At 38.6% G+C, this 20219-nt stretch overlaps 1 protein-coding gene across 1 annotated transcript in view; it reads left to right on the plus strand.

Annotated features, from left to right (window-relative positions):
- Positions 1–4629: 4629 nt before the first annotated feature.
- Positions 4630–20219, plus strand: part of csmd3b (CUB and Sushi multiple domains 3b) — a 246350-nt gene continuing 230760 nt past the window's right edge. Inside the window, exons 1-2 of the mRNA XM_056249475.1 lie at positions 4630–4768; positions 14940–15061. Coding sequence (XP_056105450.1) covers positions 4630–4768; positions 14940–15061 — 261 coding nt within the window. The remainder of the gene's footprint in view (positions 4769–14939; positions 15062–20219) is intronic.

Consider the following 20219-nt stretch of genomic DNA (forward strand, 5'->3'; position numbering starts at 1 on the left):
ATGGTAATTATCTTAATCACAGAGTGGGTTGAGTATATCAATGTTCAAAGCTCTGCAAAATTCAGGAAAATCACATTTTGAAAAGCTGTTGCTTTTGATGTTAGTCACAGTTTCACCCGTGCTTTGAGAAAATCAACCTTTGTATTGGTTTGACATTTGCATATGCACATTTTCCCATTGCACCTTTCCAGAACCTTTAATAGTTAATGAAGAAGCCAGATTGAATCTGTAAAAAGCATGAAAATGGATACTTGTAAGAAAAGCAGGTTGAGACTGCTCTTTAGATGAGACTAATTTCCAAGTTGCTTGGATGAATAAAGAACAATCTATTTTACTTCCATTTATAATTTGCAAGATATTGTTTTTCCTCATTTGTTTTTCTTGTTCTTTTCCTCAAAATCATTCAACGACCATGTTTAAATCTCATGTATAATGTTACATTGTCTCATCTTTCCACCTTCCATGCTTTTCATTACCTTCAACCTGTGGGATGAATTCACTAAACAATTGCGGCACTTAAGCATGCAATATTTCAGCAGAAAAAGCTAAGCACTGTCATGAGTATTTAAACGAGGTCATTGAAATTGTTCCATAATTTGCATAGTGTAGTAAATTGCCGTTAAAACAACGAGAACAGCGTGTGCGAATACGTTCCTCCATCAGTAGGCATCCTTCATTCTTAGTGAATTCCTCCGGTGTCCTGACCACATTTCCATCATTCAATCACAAGCCATTTCTGGAGAGACATCTTGAGCCTCATTTAAAGGGATTTAACATCCAGCAGGTGCTAGAAGTCTGAATCAGTGAACAGAAATTAGAGGAAGCCACCGTTCCTCATTAGATTGTCTTAGGAATTAAAAGTTTTAGGGACAGTTAAACAAATGCAAAGACATCCACTTAAGAAAGTAACGATATGTACAGCTACTAAGACAAATGAAGTGCCTTTGCACTGAAAACTCATTTGAGCTTCTTTAATATGGTCAGGAGGATGCATAAAAAGTGAGTGTCTTCGATACAATGGGAGTCGTTTTCATTTTGCAGTGCTGTGCTTGTGTGCATGCTGATGATAGTGAGCATTTCTGCATTATGTTGAGACCTCTCTTTGTTCTAATCAGCATATTTTGACTGCATGGTTAAATGAAATATTAATTGTGCATTAATTTCATCACCTCATAGACGTACAGTACAAGTGTGTATGTGCGTGTAAAGGGCTGCATTTGAAGTCGGGTTCACTCGGTTGGAAAATGAGAGGTGACATGGTCCTCTCCACCTCAGACAGAAAGACTAGTCACATGGCCCGCGCAAAAAACAACTCGAACCTCAGTCTTTTTTAGATTTAGATCACGCAAAACAAAGAATTTATAACATTGATTCATTAAATAAATGTGTATATATTGCACAAGGGTCACTGCGCAATGTCCTTGAGTCAGCTTTTTTTTGTTTTTTTCTGACATAATGTTCGACTATAATCTCTATTAACTGATAATAAAGTGTGCCCTCAATTTAACATGAAAAGCTGCTAATACGATCTGGGATTTAGTCAGTATCTCTACTTTCAATGATGTAGTCACACTCTTACAAAGCGACAACTGCACTGAGACACATTAGTGGGGATGTGTTAGCGGTTATCAATTAGATGATTCGAGGGTGTGTGTGAGTTGTGTTTGTGTCTGTGTTCACATGTAAGCTCCACCTCCTCTTCAAATCGTTCTGTGAAGCCGTTTGCATGAGGCTTGCATGACGGAAATGAAGTTTATCCGTATGTATGTGTCTAATGGCTAACTGTGCTCTGAATTTGCAGTAAACGAAGGAGGAATCAAACAGGCCTCGAACTCCTGTCCAGACCCGGGGGAACCTGAAAATGGCAAGCGCATTGGCAACGACTTTAGGTAATCACTCTTAGGTACTGTGTGTCCCAATGAAGACTTCGCTGGAAGGTATCTGGTGACTGTTATTCCCACATTCTCCACCAAGACTGCTAGCATTGGGTGCTGATAATTATATTTTGATGGATCAATCGAGGCATTCTGAAGTTTCCTAACGGCCCCGATATACGTCAAGCGAAACTTGTGACTCGTAATTTCGATCAAAATCAGGCCAAAATGAAGTTTTGGAGTTTGTTTCAGGAGTTCAGAACAGCTTGTCAAAGCGAACTTTCCAGAAAAGTTCACTCTGGCTGGTAAACGGCTTCGAACTACCATTGGTCGTTGGTGATTATGTAATAGGGGGGTGTGGCTCTGAGGCTCCGCCCTCTTTGACCATGTCATTTCTTCTCTAATCCGCCGCGGTCAAATGTCTACAAGTAAAATCATGAACACAATGGAGAGCCGCTTTAAATTACGACATTATTTTGTTAGAGACACTGACACTGTTTTTTTATGTTTAATACTCTTAAGCTGCTTGCTTTAAAGCAATCTATTGTATAAAGTGCTGTATAAATAAACATGTCTTGACTGGAGTGCTGAATTGCAGAGCTAATGTAAATATATCCACATCGCTATGATCAGATGCTTTCTTAACTGTTGTTTTCTCAGCACTGTCATTTTCGTTAAATGTTTATCTTGTTATTGAAAGGAAAATGCGCAGCACATATTCTTCATCTAAATGGCGTCGGGATGTTCGCTAACATTATACCGTTGCTCACGTATTTCAAACTTCTTTATACCCCTAAGCAAAGATAAATTTAAAAAAAGACCTCCGCGGTGAGTATATCGGGGCCTTAAAGGATTAGTTCACTTTTAAAAAAACTTTTGCTGATAATTTACTCACCCCCATGTCATCCAAGATGTCCATGTCTTTCTTTCTTCAGTCGAAAGGAAATTAAGGTTTTTGAAGAAAACATTCCAGGATTTTTCTCCATATAATGCACTTTGCTGGGCACCAAACGGTTCAAGGCCCAAAAGACAGTTTCAGTGCAAACTGCAAACTGTTCAAATGGCTTTAAACGACACCAGACGATGAATAAGGGTCTTATCAAGCGAAACGATCGCTCATTTAAAAAAGAAATAACAAAGTTTAAGTTTTATAAGCTCAAATGCCCGCCTTGCTCTGTTCTGTGTGACTCTCCTGTTCGAACTCGTTCATCAAAATGAACGAATCTTTTTCCGAGTCAATTCGTTCATTTCGTTCGTTAAATGAACCAAATGACTCGAAAAAAGATTTGTTCATTTTGATGAACGAGTTCGAACCGAAGAGTCACACAGAACAGAGCAAGGCGAGCATTTGACATTATTAAACTTAAACTTTGTTATTTCTTTTTTAAATGAGCGATCGTTTTGCTTGATAAGACCATTATTCATCGTCTGGAATCGTTTAAAGCCCTTTTAACAGTTTGCAGTTTGCACTGAAACTGTCCTTTGGACCTTGAACCGTTTGGTGCCCAGTTAAGTGCATTATATGGATAAAAATCCTGGAATGTTTTCTTCAAAAACCTTAATTTCTTTTCGACTGAAGAAAGAAAGACATGGACATCTTGGATGACATGGGGGTGAGTAAATGATCAGCAACATTTTTTTTAAAAGTGAACTAATCCTTTAATATCCGCCATCTTACATGGTAATAAATTACTGTAATATTGCTGCAGTGTTCGTCTTGTTGCTTTGCATATTTTGTTTTATACATTGTAATGGCCTTAAGGTTATATACAGATAAGATCATTTCAACTCAAATCAATTTTTCATGTCCACATATTTATTTATTGGATGATTAGTTGTGTAATAACTGGGATAATGCACAGTCAGCCCTTACATATACGTTTTCATTTTCCAAGGAGAGAAGAAAACTGTATTATGGATACAGCGCTTCTACACTGAGGCCTGTCATTAATATTGTAGCATCTGAATATCTTACAGTAGTGTCCTCTGTTTAGCACTCCCGGAGCATATAAATCATGTTCTCCAGTCCAGACCCTCGCAAGACTTTCCCAATGTCAAGCTAATACCAGCTCCACAGGGAAGCTGACAGTATGTGAATGGAGACACTAATTAGGGCTAGCCGATTCAAATTGCGACACTGACGTTATTCCAGGTTTTTGTGTAACATGGCTTTAGGATTGCGGAAAACCCCAGCGAATTCTGCCGAAGCGTTTCATGTTTGGAAGCAGAGGTTTTTTACGCGTAACACAGCTATTTGTGATTTCCTCGAATGAAAGTACATTTAAGGTCAGTGTCGGAGTTTGCTGAGTGGATTTGTTGAGATCTGTCCAACCCCAGACTGAAGGAAGCATTGAAGAAATGGAGAAAGCTTCAAACTAGAGTTTTATGGAGTATCAAGGCGTACCATAGTATTGATTGCAAGGATAAGACGCTCTTTTGATATGTTTTCATTTATTTATCCCTCTCTTGTGCATGTTGCACTACTTTCCTCTCTAACTTTGCGTTTGTATGTTGTGTGCTTGCATAGAGCTGAGAGTATACGGCATAATTCATTTGAAATGTCATTTTTTTTGGAAAGAAGCACAGTATTTTTCCGTGCCTTCTTGGCTGAATGACTGATACCGTGGAACACAACATTATATATAACCCAAGTTTAAGCTCTCACGGCCTTATTTTCATGTGCATCTTTCACCCTGATCATTGAGTCATGCTAACGGATTTGTGTTGGATCTGATTTGTTTGTCATTCTGTTCATATGGGTCCCCACAGTATTGGTTCGACAGCCCAGTTCACCTGTGATGAAGATCACGTTCTTCAGGGCTCCAAGAGCATCACGTGTCAGAGAGTGGCGGAGGTGTTCGCGGCATGGACTGATCACAGACCTGCCTGTAGAGGTGAGTCTGTCACTTGCTAACCACGCTGAACATCTTTATATGTTTCTGTTCACATTCAGTAAGTCTAAATCAGATTAATGTTATGGGTGTGTTCACACTTGGCAGGTTTAATTCTATTAAAGGGAACTCTGGTGAACTCAAAGTTCTCCAGAGTAAAGGGGTCGTGACAGGGATATTGAATTACTTTAATGTGTTTCTTAAGATTTTTGGAAAAATATTATTTTCAGACTTGAGCAGCTTTATGGCTTGTCAGTAAATGGCCAGTGTTCTGATTGGCTAACGTCATTGTGTGGGGGGAACGTATCAATGCCCACTTACTAGTGTTTTGAAAACATTATCTATATTAAAAAACGTTTTAAAACAATACATTTTCATACATTGTTTACTTACAGTTTGTGATGCAGCTGGTCTCAGATCTAATAGAGTTCACTGTAACCCTGAATAAGTTGGCAAAACTAAAAAATTAAGTTAAGAAATTCAATGTTTAATTAAGCAGAACTGGCAGATTTTTATTTTGTACTCTGACATTTTAATTGCTCTATACTTGAAATATTTGACTAAGCTAATACATACATTTAACTTAAAATGATCATGTAATCTCAACTTAAATATTTTTAGTAGTGGAAACTTGGATAGAAACTCTTCTAAATAAGTATAGCAAAACATTAAACAATACTAAAGCTACCTCTTAACATTAATTCGGCACAAAATATGTTATATAATGCTAACTTTAGCATTTTATCTCCCTTTCGAGTGTCATGGCAAAGCATGCTGGGAAATAGAAATCCCAGCCCGGTTTCAGTTAAATTTAAGTTTGTCAAAATTAAAAGAAACAAGTTCATAAAACTCACAACAATTAAACAATTCAGATTACTTAAAATCTATTAGTTTTGCGAACTCAAAAGAAAAAGAAAGTTCTAAATACTCATAAAAGTTAAATTGATTGAAATAATTTGTTTGATTTAAGTTTACCCTACTCAAACCAATTCGTTATTTTGAGCGTTAGGGTTTACAGTAATCTTTCAATAAAAGTTTATTTGCGAATTTTTCTTTGCACTTGGCCTCATTTATGAAACACTCTGCAGTCAAATGCTCCGAACAAACATATAATGTCTTTAATGTCATTAAATAATGCCAAGATGGCATTAAAAATGAACCATACACTTGTTATTGACGCTTCTGAGGTCTGTACAGCGATGCAAACGAGCAGTTTAAACAGGACACATCAGAGGAAATGTCCTTTCTCTTCCATTTGTCCTGTTGTCAGCAAACTCACGTGTGAGGAGTACGTCAGAAACTGAACATCTGTATACTGTATTCAAAAAGTGGGGCTGAGATAATCCATATCGGTTTGAAAAGAGGTCCAGTAAATGATTTTTGGGTAAACTATCCCTTTAAGATTAAACCTGCACAGTCTTTAGGTTGTCAAGCCTTCTCTTATTTCAGCATTATGAATTTGGGTCAGCCATCAAGAAGAGACGTTTGGTCTGAATACTTAGTAGGATTAATTATAGCTAGAAGGGGTAGGTTAGAAGGAGTAATATTAATTAATTTCAGGAGTGTTTGCAGTTGTATGGTGACAAGCTTACTAATCAACTTTTTTTTTACACTGGATCTGATAGTATTGCCATGGCAACTACTAAAATTCAGAGCAGAATTTGCATGCCGGCAGTGACTTCTAGCTTTTCACAGCTTTTCGCAGCCCTAATGGCTTAAGTGTCAGTCGGCTGCCCCGGGCAAACAAACAGGAATTGGACTGTCTCCATCATACCGGAGGACACTTTAATTATAGCTCAAAATGAAGTGCAGTGACACTTTCATCAGCATTTCGAGATTATGGGATGTTTCGCTTTTTTTATTTCTATTACCTGTTTAATTTAAACACTTGTCATTAATTAAGCAAGCTCAACAGTCATTAATTAATTTAGCTATTATTAAGTTGATTCTCGTCTCCGTTTTTAGTGCTTATTTAAAGCAAGAGAATCTTGCTCTCATTGTAGTCTCCTGTGTTAGTTAGCAGCTTGCCTGGTCTTTTAACAGCAGAAGTGACTGAAATCCCAGTCGCACAGGGGTGGGAACGTTGCAAAACTGTGGCGCTATTAGCACAAACGCAGTGTGATTTACATCATTTCCTTTTATGAATATTATCATGTAATTGCCTGCATTGTTTTCACCAGTACAGTGGCTGTGTTGAGCTACAGAATTACTATGCATGTAAAATTATAATGATTTTAAACCACAACATTCATAAATGACTTTTATTGACATAATATTTTAGTTTACGTTGCATGTCTTTAAATTAAAACATAAACTGGATAATAAGGGCGATATTAAGTTGTCAAATGGTCACTTTACTCAGTCCCCCGCCTATGTATTTAATTATATTACTGTAGCTTTTTTTTCCCAGTGACCAATTGCTCTTAAAACACGTGGCATGGGTTTGTATTGTTCACTGTCACAGCTGTGGATAGCTGCTAATGAAAGGGTTTGCATGTTCTTGTGGTGCCATTTTCCTTCAGTTCCAGAGCAGGCATATTAGGATTTGTGGCTCAGGCTATTGGCTCAAAAACTTCTGTCTGGAACAGAGAGCACGTATGAGCAACAAGCTCTGCCAGAAAGCTCTGCACTAGCCAAGCAACTGCCATTGATATGAAAGTGAATGCTAAAATACTCGGCAGGTATTCTAGACCTCCTTGAGCAGACCCTAGACAGTGCGACCCCAAGTGGCTAGCTGGCGAAATTACTCCAGAGTTTGACTTAGCAGTTCATTTTTGTGCTTGTTTATTAGCGGATAGACAAAGGACAGAATGGACAGGGAACAGGTGGCCCTTGCTAAGTCATGTGCCTGCGAATGATGTTTAGCAATCCTTGACTTTTGCAATAAGAGAAGGCAATTGGCCTTGATGTAGAAGGACGAGTAGCTTTAAAATAGGTGATGTTGTTTCCAAGATGGACTATTAATGCGTGTTTGGATGTTTTGTGGCTTTAAGGCTTTAAGGAAAATAAAGGTGTGGAACCGTGTTCGAGGTTTAATGATGTAATTGATCATTCTGGGTGGCAATTGTTTTTTGTTCAGCCTGTTCCAATGACTTGGAGTCTCCTAATCTTTACGCTTGCCGCTGACTTGGCCCATTTTCCCTGTAGAGGTCGGCTTCAGTGTCAGGAAGTGTAAAACCGCAAATAGGGCTGAATATACAAGGGCTACATAAAGGGGGATATTTTATTTGGGTGATATAGGCAGTTATCTTGATACTTAGAACTAAAAGCTTATCCGAATGCCAAACCCCTGTTGGAAAGCACCGGCAATGTTCTTGATTAAATGATCCGATAATGTAAGAATCACAGCAGGCAGTCAGGCTAATGCACTTTTAAACCAAAGAGGACGCAAAAAGAAGGTCAAATTAATTTTGAATAAAGTGTGTAAAACTTTATACAACAGTTTATCCGGTCCTTGAATTTCTGTGACTTTGCGGCATATAGGATTCAACAGCGTGGTGTGGATTGTGACACTTTCTGCAGGTTACATAGCTATGCCAATGCTGGGTTGTTTTAACCCAAATTTGGGTAAAATATGGACAAACCCAAATGTTGGGTTAAAAATGGGTTAATTTCAAATTTTAACCCAACTTCAACTTTCACTTTTTAATTGCATTTTTAACCCAACATTTGGGTTTGTTCGTATTTGACCTAAATTTGGGTTGAAACAACCCAGCATTTTTTAGAGTGTAGGTGGCGGCAAGTGGCTTTTCTTTATAAATGAATTGCTGAGACATTCATTCAACCCATTTGTTTATCAACAGGAGCATAACTGTCTGCGTCGAAAATTGCATACTTTTTGAGTAGGTTCTTTTGAATAATTAATTACTTTGCAGCTCCATGAATGCATATAGTATGAATGCAAACTACATACTTAATATTGTCATTGTTATGTGACCCACCAGCCCACCACAGTAACGTGTCAATCTTTGTTGGCGGAACACAAATAGACAGAGTAACTGCAATATTGTATCTAAAATGTTAGTTAGCCAATATGAACTACTTATTTTTTATTTATTTTTAAAGAGCATTGCACAATGGCTTGTGTGGTATTGCTTAAATTCACCTTTCTATACAACGTGTACAGTGGAAATTCAGATATGAATCTGTACCCTTTGTTTTTCTTTCTTTTTTTACTTTGGCTTGCCTTGTAAACAAATGTCAGTCTCGCGTTCTAGTCGTTGTTTTGTGAAGGTGGGATAAAAAGTGACAGGTTATCGTTGGCCAAGTAATGAATTGTTTGCTCATCCTGCCCTTTAATTTTATAGATAATTTCTCTCTGGCTGCTTTGCTACAGGCGAGAGAAGCGAGCCAAGGCCGTTCATTTAGCAGGCCGTAATTGAGCTGTCAGGGAAGGCACAAGCATGCGCAGATGTACGTCATCGTGGGAACTGATGTAGGTTTCTGGACCGCTTCCCTGAGCTCTTAAATCGCCAGCTTGTCCATGAGTCGTTGTCGCCGGTGTGTAAGAACAGTCCAGCAACACTGAGACGCAGGGACAGGAATAACAGCTGGGATGGACAACAGCTGTATACACTGCATTAGTGTTGTAGCTCTTGGTATCACAGAAAGTGGGAAGGACTAAGAGACATTATAGTGAGGTAGCATGATGGAGAGAGAGAGAGAGACACACACAGAGGGTAAAACAAATAGTAGAAGTGTGTACTGCCTTTAAAAAGAACAAGAAGACTCAAACCACTCAAAATGTTTGTTGATGAGATCTTTGATGCTAGAGAAGACGAGGCAGTGTGGCGCAAAGTGTTGGCTGTCTTTAAGACTTTTTTAATGGCTTTGAGGTCACCAAAGCTGCATTTATTTGATTAAAAATACAGTAAACTGTTTTCTGTTCTGATATATTTTAAAATGTAATTTATTCCTGTGATAGCAAAGCTGAATTTTAAACAGCAATGACATATCGTGTTATTATCAATATTGAAAACTTATTCATGCCTTAAAATAGCTTGAATGTAACTCTACACCCATTTAGTATATGTGGTTCTATGAATATGCAAATGAGCCCCGCCTCCACTCACTCACTCAGCTCAGAGATCCACTGGTTGATGATCACACGTTGACCTGATTGGTTACAAGGTCGTTTGTGACGTCAGAAACACCAGCGATTTCAAACCGTGTGTTTGAGACTGTCTTTGTTCACTGGAGATTTAAGGAGAAAATACTCAACAATGCTGTCAACTTATGAATTTAGACTCGTTTTGTCTTAAAGCATATTAAAAACACCACATAGACCTATAAACAACATTAAAAACTTGATTTTCACCACAGGGGGACTTTAAATCTTGTACATGTTCAGTTAAAAACTAAAATCTCACAAGATGGTCATAATGTGCAATTTTCACTTTTCCATGAGAATCAATGTATGTTATGATTGACTAACGATTATACATTGGCCGGGATGCCGATATTCAAAAGTGAAGCGTTTGTTTACCCCAGGGTTCTTAAACTAGCCAACGTGCACGCGCACTCAAATAGGAGATTTCAATTTCTCCCCCGACTTGACGTCAAGACGGGGCCGGATATACCATATATGGACACCGCAGAGGAGGCCCGCCCTGCCCCTCTCCCCATCATATTCAGTCAAGAAAGATGCAGAAACGTAGTGCACACGTGAGTTGCTCTGTGGTTGACTGTCATAATCCACATTCTAATGTTTTTTCTTTACCCAAAACTGACCAAACTACAAGGGACAAGTGGATGAAATTTATTTTCAATGACGCTGTTCCAACAACCATCTCAACTTGCTCAACGTTAGGTGTCTGCGCTAAACATTTCACAAAAGAATCTTTTACAAATTTGGGGCAATATCAGGCGAAGTTGGCATCGAAGCTACGTTTGGAAAAAGGTGCCATTCCAACAATCAGGGACTTGCCTGAATTTGAAACGGTAAGACTGTGTTTTTATTATGTGTAAATAGCAGCTAACTACTAATGCGGTTAATGTATGTGATGTAAACACGGGGAATGGACTCTACGAATGCTAGCCACATCTTTCCACTTTAAACAGACTAGAAAATGATACAGCTATTATTTAATATAATCGTATACAATATAACAATGACAACATATCATTGTATTGATTTTTTTATATAATAGATAAGGATAGATACATTTAAAAAACAGTCAAGAATTAATAAACATAAAGAAAAACATAACGTTACATGTCTGCAGATGAAAATTATTAAATAGGCCTATCTAAAAAACCACAACGTCAAAAAAGGCAAAAACAACACATTATAGCAAACGTTAATCTCTATAACCACTGTAAGCTGAAAATAAAGTAGACTACATCTCCGTTAATGTAATCTACATTAAATTAAAGCTAAACTTATGTGGGAGAAAATAGCAAAAAACGTTTTAGCTCGTTACTGATGTTAATGTATGTCTCAGACAAAAAAATTGTCTTTACCATTCAGAGACATGTTGATGTAGACGTCCTTCAATTGACTGTTGTTCCTCTTCCGTTTCCAGCTCTGGTTCAGAGTCTGGCTCAAACATATACGGTCCCGTAGGTCGCGGCCAGGTCGGGTTCATTAACAACTTGCGCCATGATCTCTTTTTGGAATGATATGCTGAAGTTACCTGCGGTGTCAAGCCCCCTCCTTCCTGCCACCAATCAACGCGCCCCTCATTTGCATTATTAAAATGACCGTCCACGACAGCCAAAACCTCGCATCAGATCTCGCGAGACAATAATGCATTCAGAAATAAGGGTCAAACGAGCTCTCTGTTTATTTTTTTCCAATTTTTCTTTTTTAGAAGGGCATGAAATGACTATAATAGAGCGTGGGTATCAAAGTTAATACTACATTATGACTCCTTTAAACGTTTGGTCTGGTACATTTTGCACATAAGGTCGTGTGTCCACCAAAGCGTTTTTCCACGCGCCTGGCGTATGTTTTCAATTGTTTTCAATGGGAGCGCCGCGTTTTTAGAACGCCATGAGCGTAACGAGGCGCTGGACGTTTTTTTCACGCTGCAGCGCTGAGAGCTCGGCGTTTTTACTGGTCACCGAGAGTTGAAAAATGTTCAACTTTGGATAAAACACAGCGCTCATCACTGTCACTTTTACCCAGCCGTCCAATCACAGGTGGGACTAATACCACACCGACCAACTGTCACAACATTCTTTCTGTACAACGACATCAACCAGCAGAGCTAACCGAACAAAATGGATGAAAAATACATTTTCAGTATGAAACAAATTATCTGCGAAATCAGTTACAAGTAAACTGTGCTGCGGATATTCTGTATCATAGCAACGAAACGTCTCAACGGAAAAAACGCTGTGCTGTCAAAACGCTTTAAAGCGCCCACAGCTAGGCGTTTTCAGCAGAGCGTCTAGCGTTTTCAGCTGCCTAAAAACGCTTTGGTGGACACACGGCCTTATTGTTAAACAACATTTTTTTGTAGATTAAAGTAGATGCAATTTATATCATAGTAAAATAGACTAAAATGAACGCTACATGAATTAAATATTAAACAAAAACTGTGCTCTCTGCTGTAAGAGAGAAAGAGTAAATGTGTTGCAACAAATAACTTGTAGCCAGTGACAGGAATCATCATGTGATGCTCAAGTAAGTCGCTAGCTGTGCCAGATTTGTGTTAAGGAGTGCCTGCAGTTTTCTGGACAGCTGCCGTCATCATCGGGGGTCCGTGTGTTCAGAGAACATGACCACCAACTGCGCAGGCTTACCAAAACCACCATCCCCCTCAATCTTATCCACTCCAGAACACACTCAGTATGGATGAGAAGTGTGTTTCTGCAGGTGTCCACTCCTCCATATTTATCTCTCTCACACACACACACACATGTGTGTGACGCTTGACTCTCAGCAGGTCTCTAACCTTTAGCTCTCAACTAAATCACTACATTCATGTCACTTGGGTGCCTGTTTGTTCCTGCAGTTACGGGCTGCACAGACTAATTGAGAAGATGAGAAATGAATCATGCAGATAATTGCCTAGATCCATATATATATATATATACAGTATATTGTTGAGTTAATCATAAATTTCAGTTTATCCATTTATTGGACCCGACACCTGACAATCCTCCCACTCCCTTTCATTTTGGGGATGTTAAAAAGTATATAGCGATTAATCAGGTAAATTTGTTATTAAGCGAAATTAGAGGTAATTGTAAAGCCTTGCTAGAACAAACCTCTTAACATCGTTACAGTACTTTGCAACTGGTGGGTCGTGTTTTCTGAGAGGGGTCATTGACAGCAGGGAAAAACTATGTTAATTCAGTTACAATTAACCAAATTTAGCACAATTGTTGCATGCTGTTGACAGCCATAGTTTTTAACAGCCAAATATAATATAATAAGTTTATTTGATATTATGCTGAAAAAATACATGCTGTTTGTTAAAAAATGTATTTAGTGGACAATTGTTTGGTCTAGGAAAAAGATCTAGAAAAATCTAAGGGGGAAAAGGGTGGGGAGAAAAACGTTATTATAATGTTATGCATTATTTTGTTCGTTTTTTAACCACATCTTCTTTTTTAGTTGGGCAGAGAAAATATATGAGAGAATGTGACTCAGACTACATTAAATAAGAGATCACTTTCAGCAGGGATAGATATGATTTGTGCCAACCACAATGTTTTTAGTGCCGTGAATTATTGGCTGTCGAGAGCATGAAGCCATTGAGATTCAATTTTGTATGATGAACACTTTTGGTACTTGATGGACCACTCGTTGTCCAAAGTGAAATCTGGGTTTTCATGATTGAATGTCTAAAAACACATTATTTTTCCCATATTCTTCATTCTTGCAGCTCCTCTCTATGAAACCCCTCCTTCTGAAAAGCACACTGTGCTCTGATTGGTCGGCTGGATCAGCGTGTTGTGATTGGTCGAGCGCTTCAAGCGTGTTTGGGAAATGTCCCGCCCCTCACCATAACCGCCAGTTTAACACACTACTAACTAACTCAACCAGGCCCCGCCCCTTTATTCTGCGTATGAATTATTATAATGAGGAATATTGTGATGTGTTTGTTCCCGGAAGAAACTCAAGACTACAATGGAGGCGTTTCAGGGAGTTCAGAAACACTGACACTGATATAGAGAATAACTCCCGCTGGAGGAACTTTGTGTTTTATAACTTTGCAGAGCTTTTTCGTGCTCAAACAGCAACATTACACACTAAAGAAAGATGAAAATGTGAAAAAGCACAATAGGAGCCCTTTAATAAACACAAACACACTGCCCTCTGCTCTCACTGGCAGCACATAAGTTTGTTGGTACAGTAGGCTATTCCTCCCTTCACGCAGACACCTCATCACTTTAAGCTAAAGTTTATCCCGGATGCCAGACTGGAGAGGGCTTGTCACAGGATACTTCTCTAATTAGGAGCCCCTTGACGAGAGCATGACTTTCAGAGGGAAAAGTACGCACTTGGGCCTGAAGGAGCCTCATGGTTCCCAGTGCTTGCCTGAGATAATGAGTTATTCATTTTCAAAAGCAATCAAGATGTCAGGAGCTGATAGTGAAACCTGCTGCCGTTGGAGATAATGCCTCCTTGTCTTTTCATCAAAGCCCTGTCACTTTGACATCAACCATGATAAATGCGCCAAAAATACAAGAGGCTGGATTTGAGAAGGCGTAAACCCGTAGTTGTCAATTTTTAAGATATGACTTGTCACTGGCTTTGGGAGAGAAACACCAGAGCGTGTCTACTTAGCAAATTATAACTGACATTTCTATATTAAGATGACGAATCAGACCCAAGTGTGTTTGGCTAAGCCTGCTTCGAATTAACTCGTTTAGCCGGCATGAAGTTAGTCATCTGAGGATTTGATTGGATTGCTAATCGTTGACAAATTAAGACGGTCATGGATGACTGGTGGTGGAGGCTTGTGGCTTATATTCCAATATGAGCCATGCAAATCCAGCAAAAACATTTCGAGCGCTAAGTGAAACTCAATCCCTCGAGATGGCGGGGTCGCATTTTTTTCTTTTTCTTTTTTCTAATTATCAAATCAATAGTAGAAAACATTAAGTGGCGGCTGACCACTGCTCAAACCAATTAGCTGAGACTTTCACATGCTTTTGAAGGGAAACAGCACATTCCTGATTGTTTTTCTCACTGTTTTCTCTCTTTTCCTTTATACAGTGAAAACCTGTGGATCAAATCTTCAAGGTCCGTCAGGGACTTTCACCTCACCGAACTTCCCCATTCAGTACGAGAGCAACTCCCAGTGTGTGTGGATCATCACAGCCAGCAATCTAAACAAGGTAAGAGCACAAATGTATGTTTGATAATGTCATAATGCATTTTATATTCTATAACATTTAGATGTTACAAGATCAATGTTGTTTCATGATTCTGGAAAAATAACTGTTGTTTGGCTATGTCTTCGGTTGTGTGTTGCGCAGTTTTGTGTTGCAATGCGCAAGACAAAATTTCTTACACAGCGCACAAGTACCGAATTGACTTCTCTTTTTCATCTTCTTGCGCTTGAATATTTAAATTAAGAAAAAATAGCCCGCCTTGTTGGCAGAGGACATTTACATTAACTCCACCCATTGACGTCTGGTTGGGCCAGACAAAATGACAGAAGTCGCTGGAACATCAACAGGAACAATAGTTAAGGCTAAGGTGCGTGGCGGAAGGTTTTGAGTTCAAATCTGCCTTTTGCCGGACTCGCTCTACTCCCTTTCCCCATCACATGTCTATGGAAGCTTGTTTTCGCCACAGAATGAAAAATAAAAAAGGTAATTGCGACTTTTTATCTCACAATTCGGACTTTTTTTCTCACAATTGTGAGTTTACATCTCGCAATTCTGACTTTATTTCTCAGAATTGCGAGATATAAAGTCAGAATTGGGTGATATAAAGTCGAAATTGCAGGTTATAAAGTCAGAATTGCGTGATATAAAGTCGCAATTGCGTGTTGTAAAGTCAGAATTGCGTGAAATAAAGTCGTAATTGCAGGTTATAAAGTCAGAATTGCGTGATATAAAGTCGCAATTGCGTGTTGTAAAGTCAGAATTGTGTGAAATAAAGTCGCAATTACAGGTTATAAAGTCAGAATTGCGAGATATAAAGTCAGAATTGATTGATATAAAGTCGAAATTGCAGGTTATAAAGTCAGAATTGCGTGATATAAAGTCGCATTTGCGTGTTGTAAAGTCAGAATTGTGTGAAATAAAGTCGCAATTGCAGGTTATAAAGTCAGAATTGCGAGATATAAAGTCAGAATTGATTGATATAAAGTCGAAATTGCGTGTTGTAAAGTAAGAAATGTGAGGTATAAACTATTCTGAGGGGAAAAAAAAACTAACTTAGAATTGATGTCAGAATTGCGAGATGTAAACTCGCAATTGTGAGAAAAAAAGTCAGAATTGTGAGATAAAAAGTCTTAATTCTGTCTTTTTTTCTCGCAATTGCGACTTTATTTCTCATAATTGCGACTTTATATCTCGCAATTGCGACTTTATTTCTCAGAATTGCGACTTTATATCTCGCAATTGCGACTTTATTTCTCACAATTCTGACTTCATATCTCGCAATTGCGACTTTATTTCTCACAATTCTGACTTCATATCTCGCAATTGTGAGATAAAAAGTCGCATTCATTTATTTATTTATTTTTATTCAGTGGCGGAAACAAGCTTCAATACATATCAGATCAGACAGGCTTTTAGTTTAAATAAAAAATAAGAAAATATTTGAAAAGTGGAAATAAAGTGTCTAACGTGTGTTTGATAATAAAGTGTAGGGAGGGCTTTATTGACCCAATAAGATGCCATCCATTTAATTATTTTAATAAATATAATCATTTACACTCTGTGTTATTATTGCATACCGTTTAATGTACAACAAATAGTATCTGCCACTATTTATAAGTATAAATAGCATCTAACTACCATTTACACTTATTGCAAAGAAAATACTGCTATTTTTACAGAGTGTAAATAGAATCTATCCCTATTTTCACTGAAGGTCCTTGCACACTGAGTCTGAAACTTTGGTATGCGTTTTGTTGTATGTCCCGAGCGCCGCTCATGCTGTCGGGCAGTCCTCCTGGTCGAGCCCTGACTGCGGTCCACAAGTTGGCATTAGTATTCTGCCGTGACTCTTCTCAGCTTCTTGTACAGGGCCTGTGGTGATGCTGTCGCTGTATCAGAGAGAGAGAGAGAGTGCATGGGCGTCTGATCATTTGACTGCCCTGTCTCTCCTGGCCTTCTGTGAGATTGCTCCTGACCTCCTCCCTTGTCCTTTTTTTGCAGGTTATTGTGGCCTTGCCCTCTACAAACACCTCCCTATCCATCCCTTCTTCCCCACAAAGCCGTTGCGCGTTTATAGGGAACTGCATGATGGGCTTTGTTAGTTATGTGTGTATAAAGGTGAAGTGTGTCTGTTTTATTGCTCTTGTGGGTTATTATAGCCACACTTCAGTTTAATTCCAACATTTGGAGATGCACCCCCACAAGAGCTACAATGTGTGAATGTGTGTAGGGAGATAATCAGTGTATAAATATGTGAACGTGTGAGAGAGAAAGAGAGAGATGTTACTCGTGTAGGGTGAAGGATTCAGAGAAGAACCGACAATGGAGTGATCATAAGGAATCAGTTGTTCTGATTCGTCTTAACGATTCTGGCTCCATTAATTATTCTTTTGAGTTTGAAAAATAAATATTTGAATACATTTGTAGAATTGCGGATTATTGCAATAGTAAATATAAAGCAAAGAACACAAAACGAGACACATGACGAAATTAACTTTCTCTTAAAGAATCCAGCTCAGAAGAGTCGTGTTTTGATCTCTTGGTATATTTTGATGTGTTAGAGTCATTCCCTCGAGAATCGGACTTCACTGGTTGAGCTTTATGTTTTGGATTCTCTAAAACGGACTGTTTCGTAAGAGTTATTAGCTTCACTAGTTACACTGTATTTATTTGATTCACTTAAAGGGATACTCCACCGTTTTTTCATTTTAAACTATGTTATTCCCTTAAATAAGACGAGTTGATACACACCTCTCTCGTCTCAGTGCGTTCACTAAATCACTCTGTCTTGCGGCGACACTTTGATAGCACTTAGCTTAGCCCAGTTCTTTCATTAGGATCCAACAGTGGTGGAGGAAGTACTGAATCTCAGTACTTAAGAAAAAGTACATATAACCAGAGACATATTTACTTTAGTGAAAGTAGAAGTACCACAATGACAACCCTACTTAAGTAAAAAGTACCTGATTTTAAATGTACTTTAAGTATTAAAAGTAAAAGTACTTGCATAACAATTTATTCTCTTAATGTCTATATTCTAATAATTAATAAAACAGTTAATCCTAACTCATTCAACCTAATAATCCTATAATGATGTTCATGAATTAATGAAGTTTTTGTCACCATTTCTGAACAAGCTTGCAATAAGGCAATATATCAAGCCTAATTTGACGGGGTTTGGCTGTAAACGCGATTAATTTATGGCGTAATTCTGAACCTCTTGGCTTGCCATACTAATCCTAACCAAACGTATAATAGGCTACACACGCACCCCACATCACTACTAAACCTACCCATGCGTATCCTATGCACGTAAAAACAAAATTCCGCGTACAAATTGCACGATAAACACACTGTGTGCTATAGAGACGCATTTAGTGTGACCGGGTTGATATGGCAACCAAACTTCACTGGTGAGACAAACGTGCGACGAACGGACGGTCAGGATGACGTTTTGGCAGGGGAAAAACTGATCAGAAAATCTAACGAAAATGTAACAGAACGTTGTAGAAATGTAGTGGAGTAGAAAGTATAATATTTGCTGCAAAATGTAACGAATCTTTTTCCGAGTCAATTCGTTCATTTCGTTCGTTAAATGAATCAAATGACTCGAAAAAAGATTCGTTCATTTTGATGAACGAGTTCGAACAGGAGAGTCACACAGAACAGAGCAAGGCGGGCATTTGAGCTTATAAAACTTAAACTTTGTTATTTATTTTTGAAATGAGCGATCGTTTCGCTTGATAAGACCATTATTCATCGTCTGGAATCGTTTAAAGCCCTTTGAACAGTTTGCAGTTTGCACTGAAACTGTCTTTTGGACCTTGAACCGTTTGGTGCCCAGTAAAGTGCATTATATGGAGACAAATCCTGGAATGTTTTCATCAAAAACCTTAATTTCTTTTCGACTGAAGAAAGAAAGACATGGACATCTTGGATGACATGGGGGTGAGTAAATTATCAGCAAAAGTTTTTTTAAAGTGAACTACTCCTTTAATGCTCAATTCCGTGTGAACGTGAAATGACCCAGAAGTGACCCGCATGCGCAGAAGAGTACTCAACGGTCAATTCCCGTCTACTTCAACGCAGAATTATGACGTTTGTCGCATATCAATGACGTGCGGGTCGGATACATGTGACCTGGCCGTTCAGATTGAAGTCGCATTTCAAAAGATCGGATAGATATCGGATTTGAACCACATACCCAAGTGGCCTGGGTCGCATTTGAAAAGATTGGATCTGTGTCGTTCAGACTGTCATGAAAAGATCAGATACAAGTCGCATAGGGGCAAAAAAAATCGGAATAGAGGGAATGCATTAACGTCACTGTCCCGCCGGAACACGCCCCCCTCAGCCGGACTGAGTGGCGGAAGAGCTGCTGCGTGACTGGAGTTAATAGGGGAAACTGCGTTAACGCGAGTAAAACAAACTATTATCAGTTTAAACTAAAAGTTGGACTCGATATAGTGTTCCTTACAACTTATCAAAGATCCAGTGATCCATGGATATTGACATGCAGCCAGGAATCGTGTTTCCTGACATTTATATGTGCCTGATTTCGACGCCGGGGAAATAAATGAAGACAATTTGCCTGTAAACGTTTTATATAAATACAATATAGATAGGTCTAAATCCGAGTGATCACTTACATTAATGTTATACTGTATATCATCATATCGTCCAGCCCTAAAACTTGTATAGTTTTTTGTCAGTGTTTATTTAAAAACATCCAATTATGCAGAATATAGTCTGTTCTGTAGCTTTTTGCAGTCTGTAAAAATATACAGTACCTCAGATTTCTGGTCAAATCTAGTTGTACAGTCAATCGCAAAGCTCTTTCCCGTTTTGGATGTGTTTTGTGTGATTTTCACGGCATTCAAGCTGAAAACAAATGCTGCCGCTCAGTCTTTTTGCCACTTGTGGGCGTGACCGCATTCACTCCGGCCGACGGTGACGTCATGCGCATACCCTCTATTGGGTCGTTTCAGCCTGCAGTGTGAACGTAGCCATAGTTTAATATGAAAAAACGGTGGAGTATCCCTTTAAAAGAACCAGATCATAAGAGTCATCCGCTCAAGAATCAGAATTCACTGGCTCCACCGTAGGTGTTTTCAAAGGAATCAAAGTCTCACTTTTTTCTAAATGGTTCTCAATGGTTCTC

The sequence above is a fragment of the Rhinichthys klamathensis genome, unplaced genomic scaffold (genome assembly GCF_029890125.1).
Source record: "Rhinichthys klamathensis goyatoka isolate OS25496 unplaced genomic scaffold, OSU_Roscu_1.1 h1tg000060l_1, whole genome shotgun sequence".
Lineage (NCBI taxonomy): Eukaryota > Metazoa > Chordata > Actinopteri > Cypriniformes > Leuciscidae > Rhinichthys > Rhinichthys klamathensis.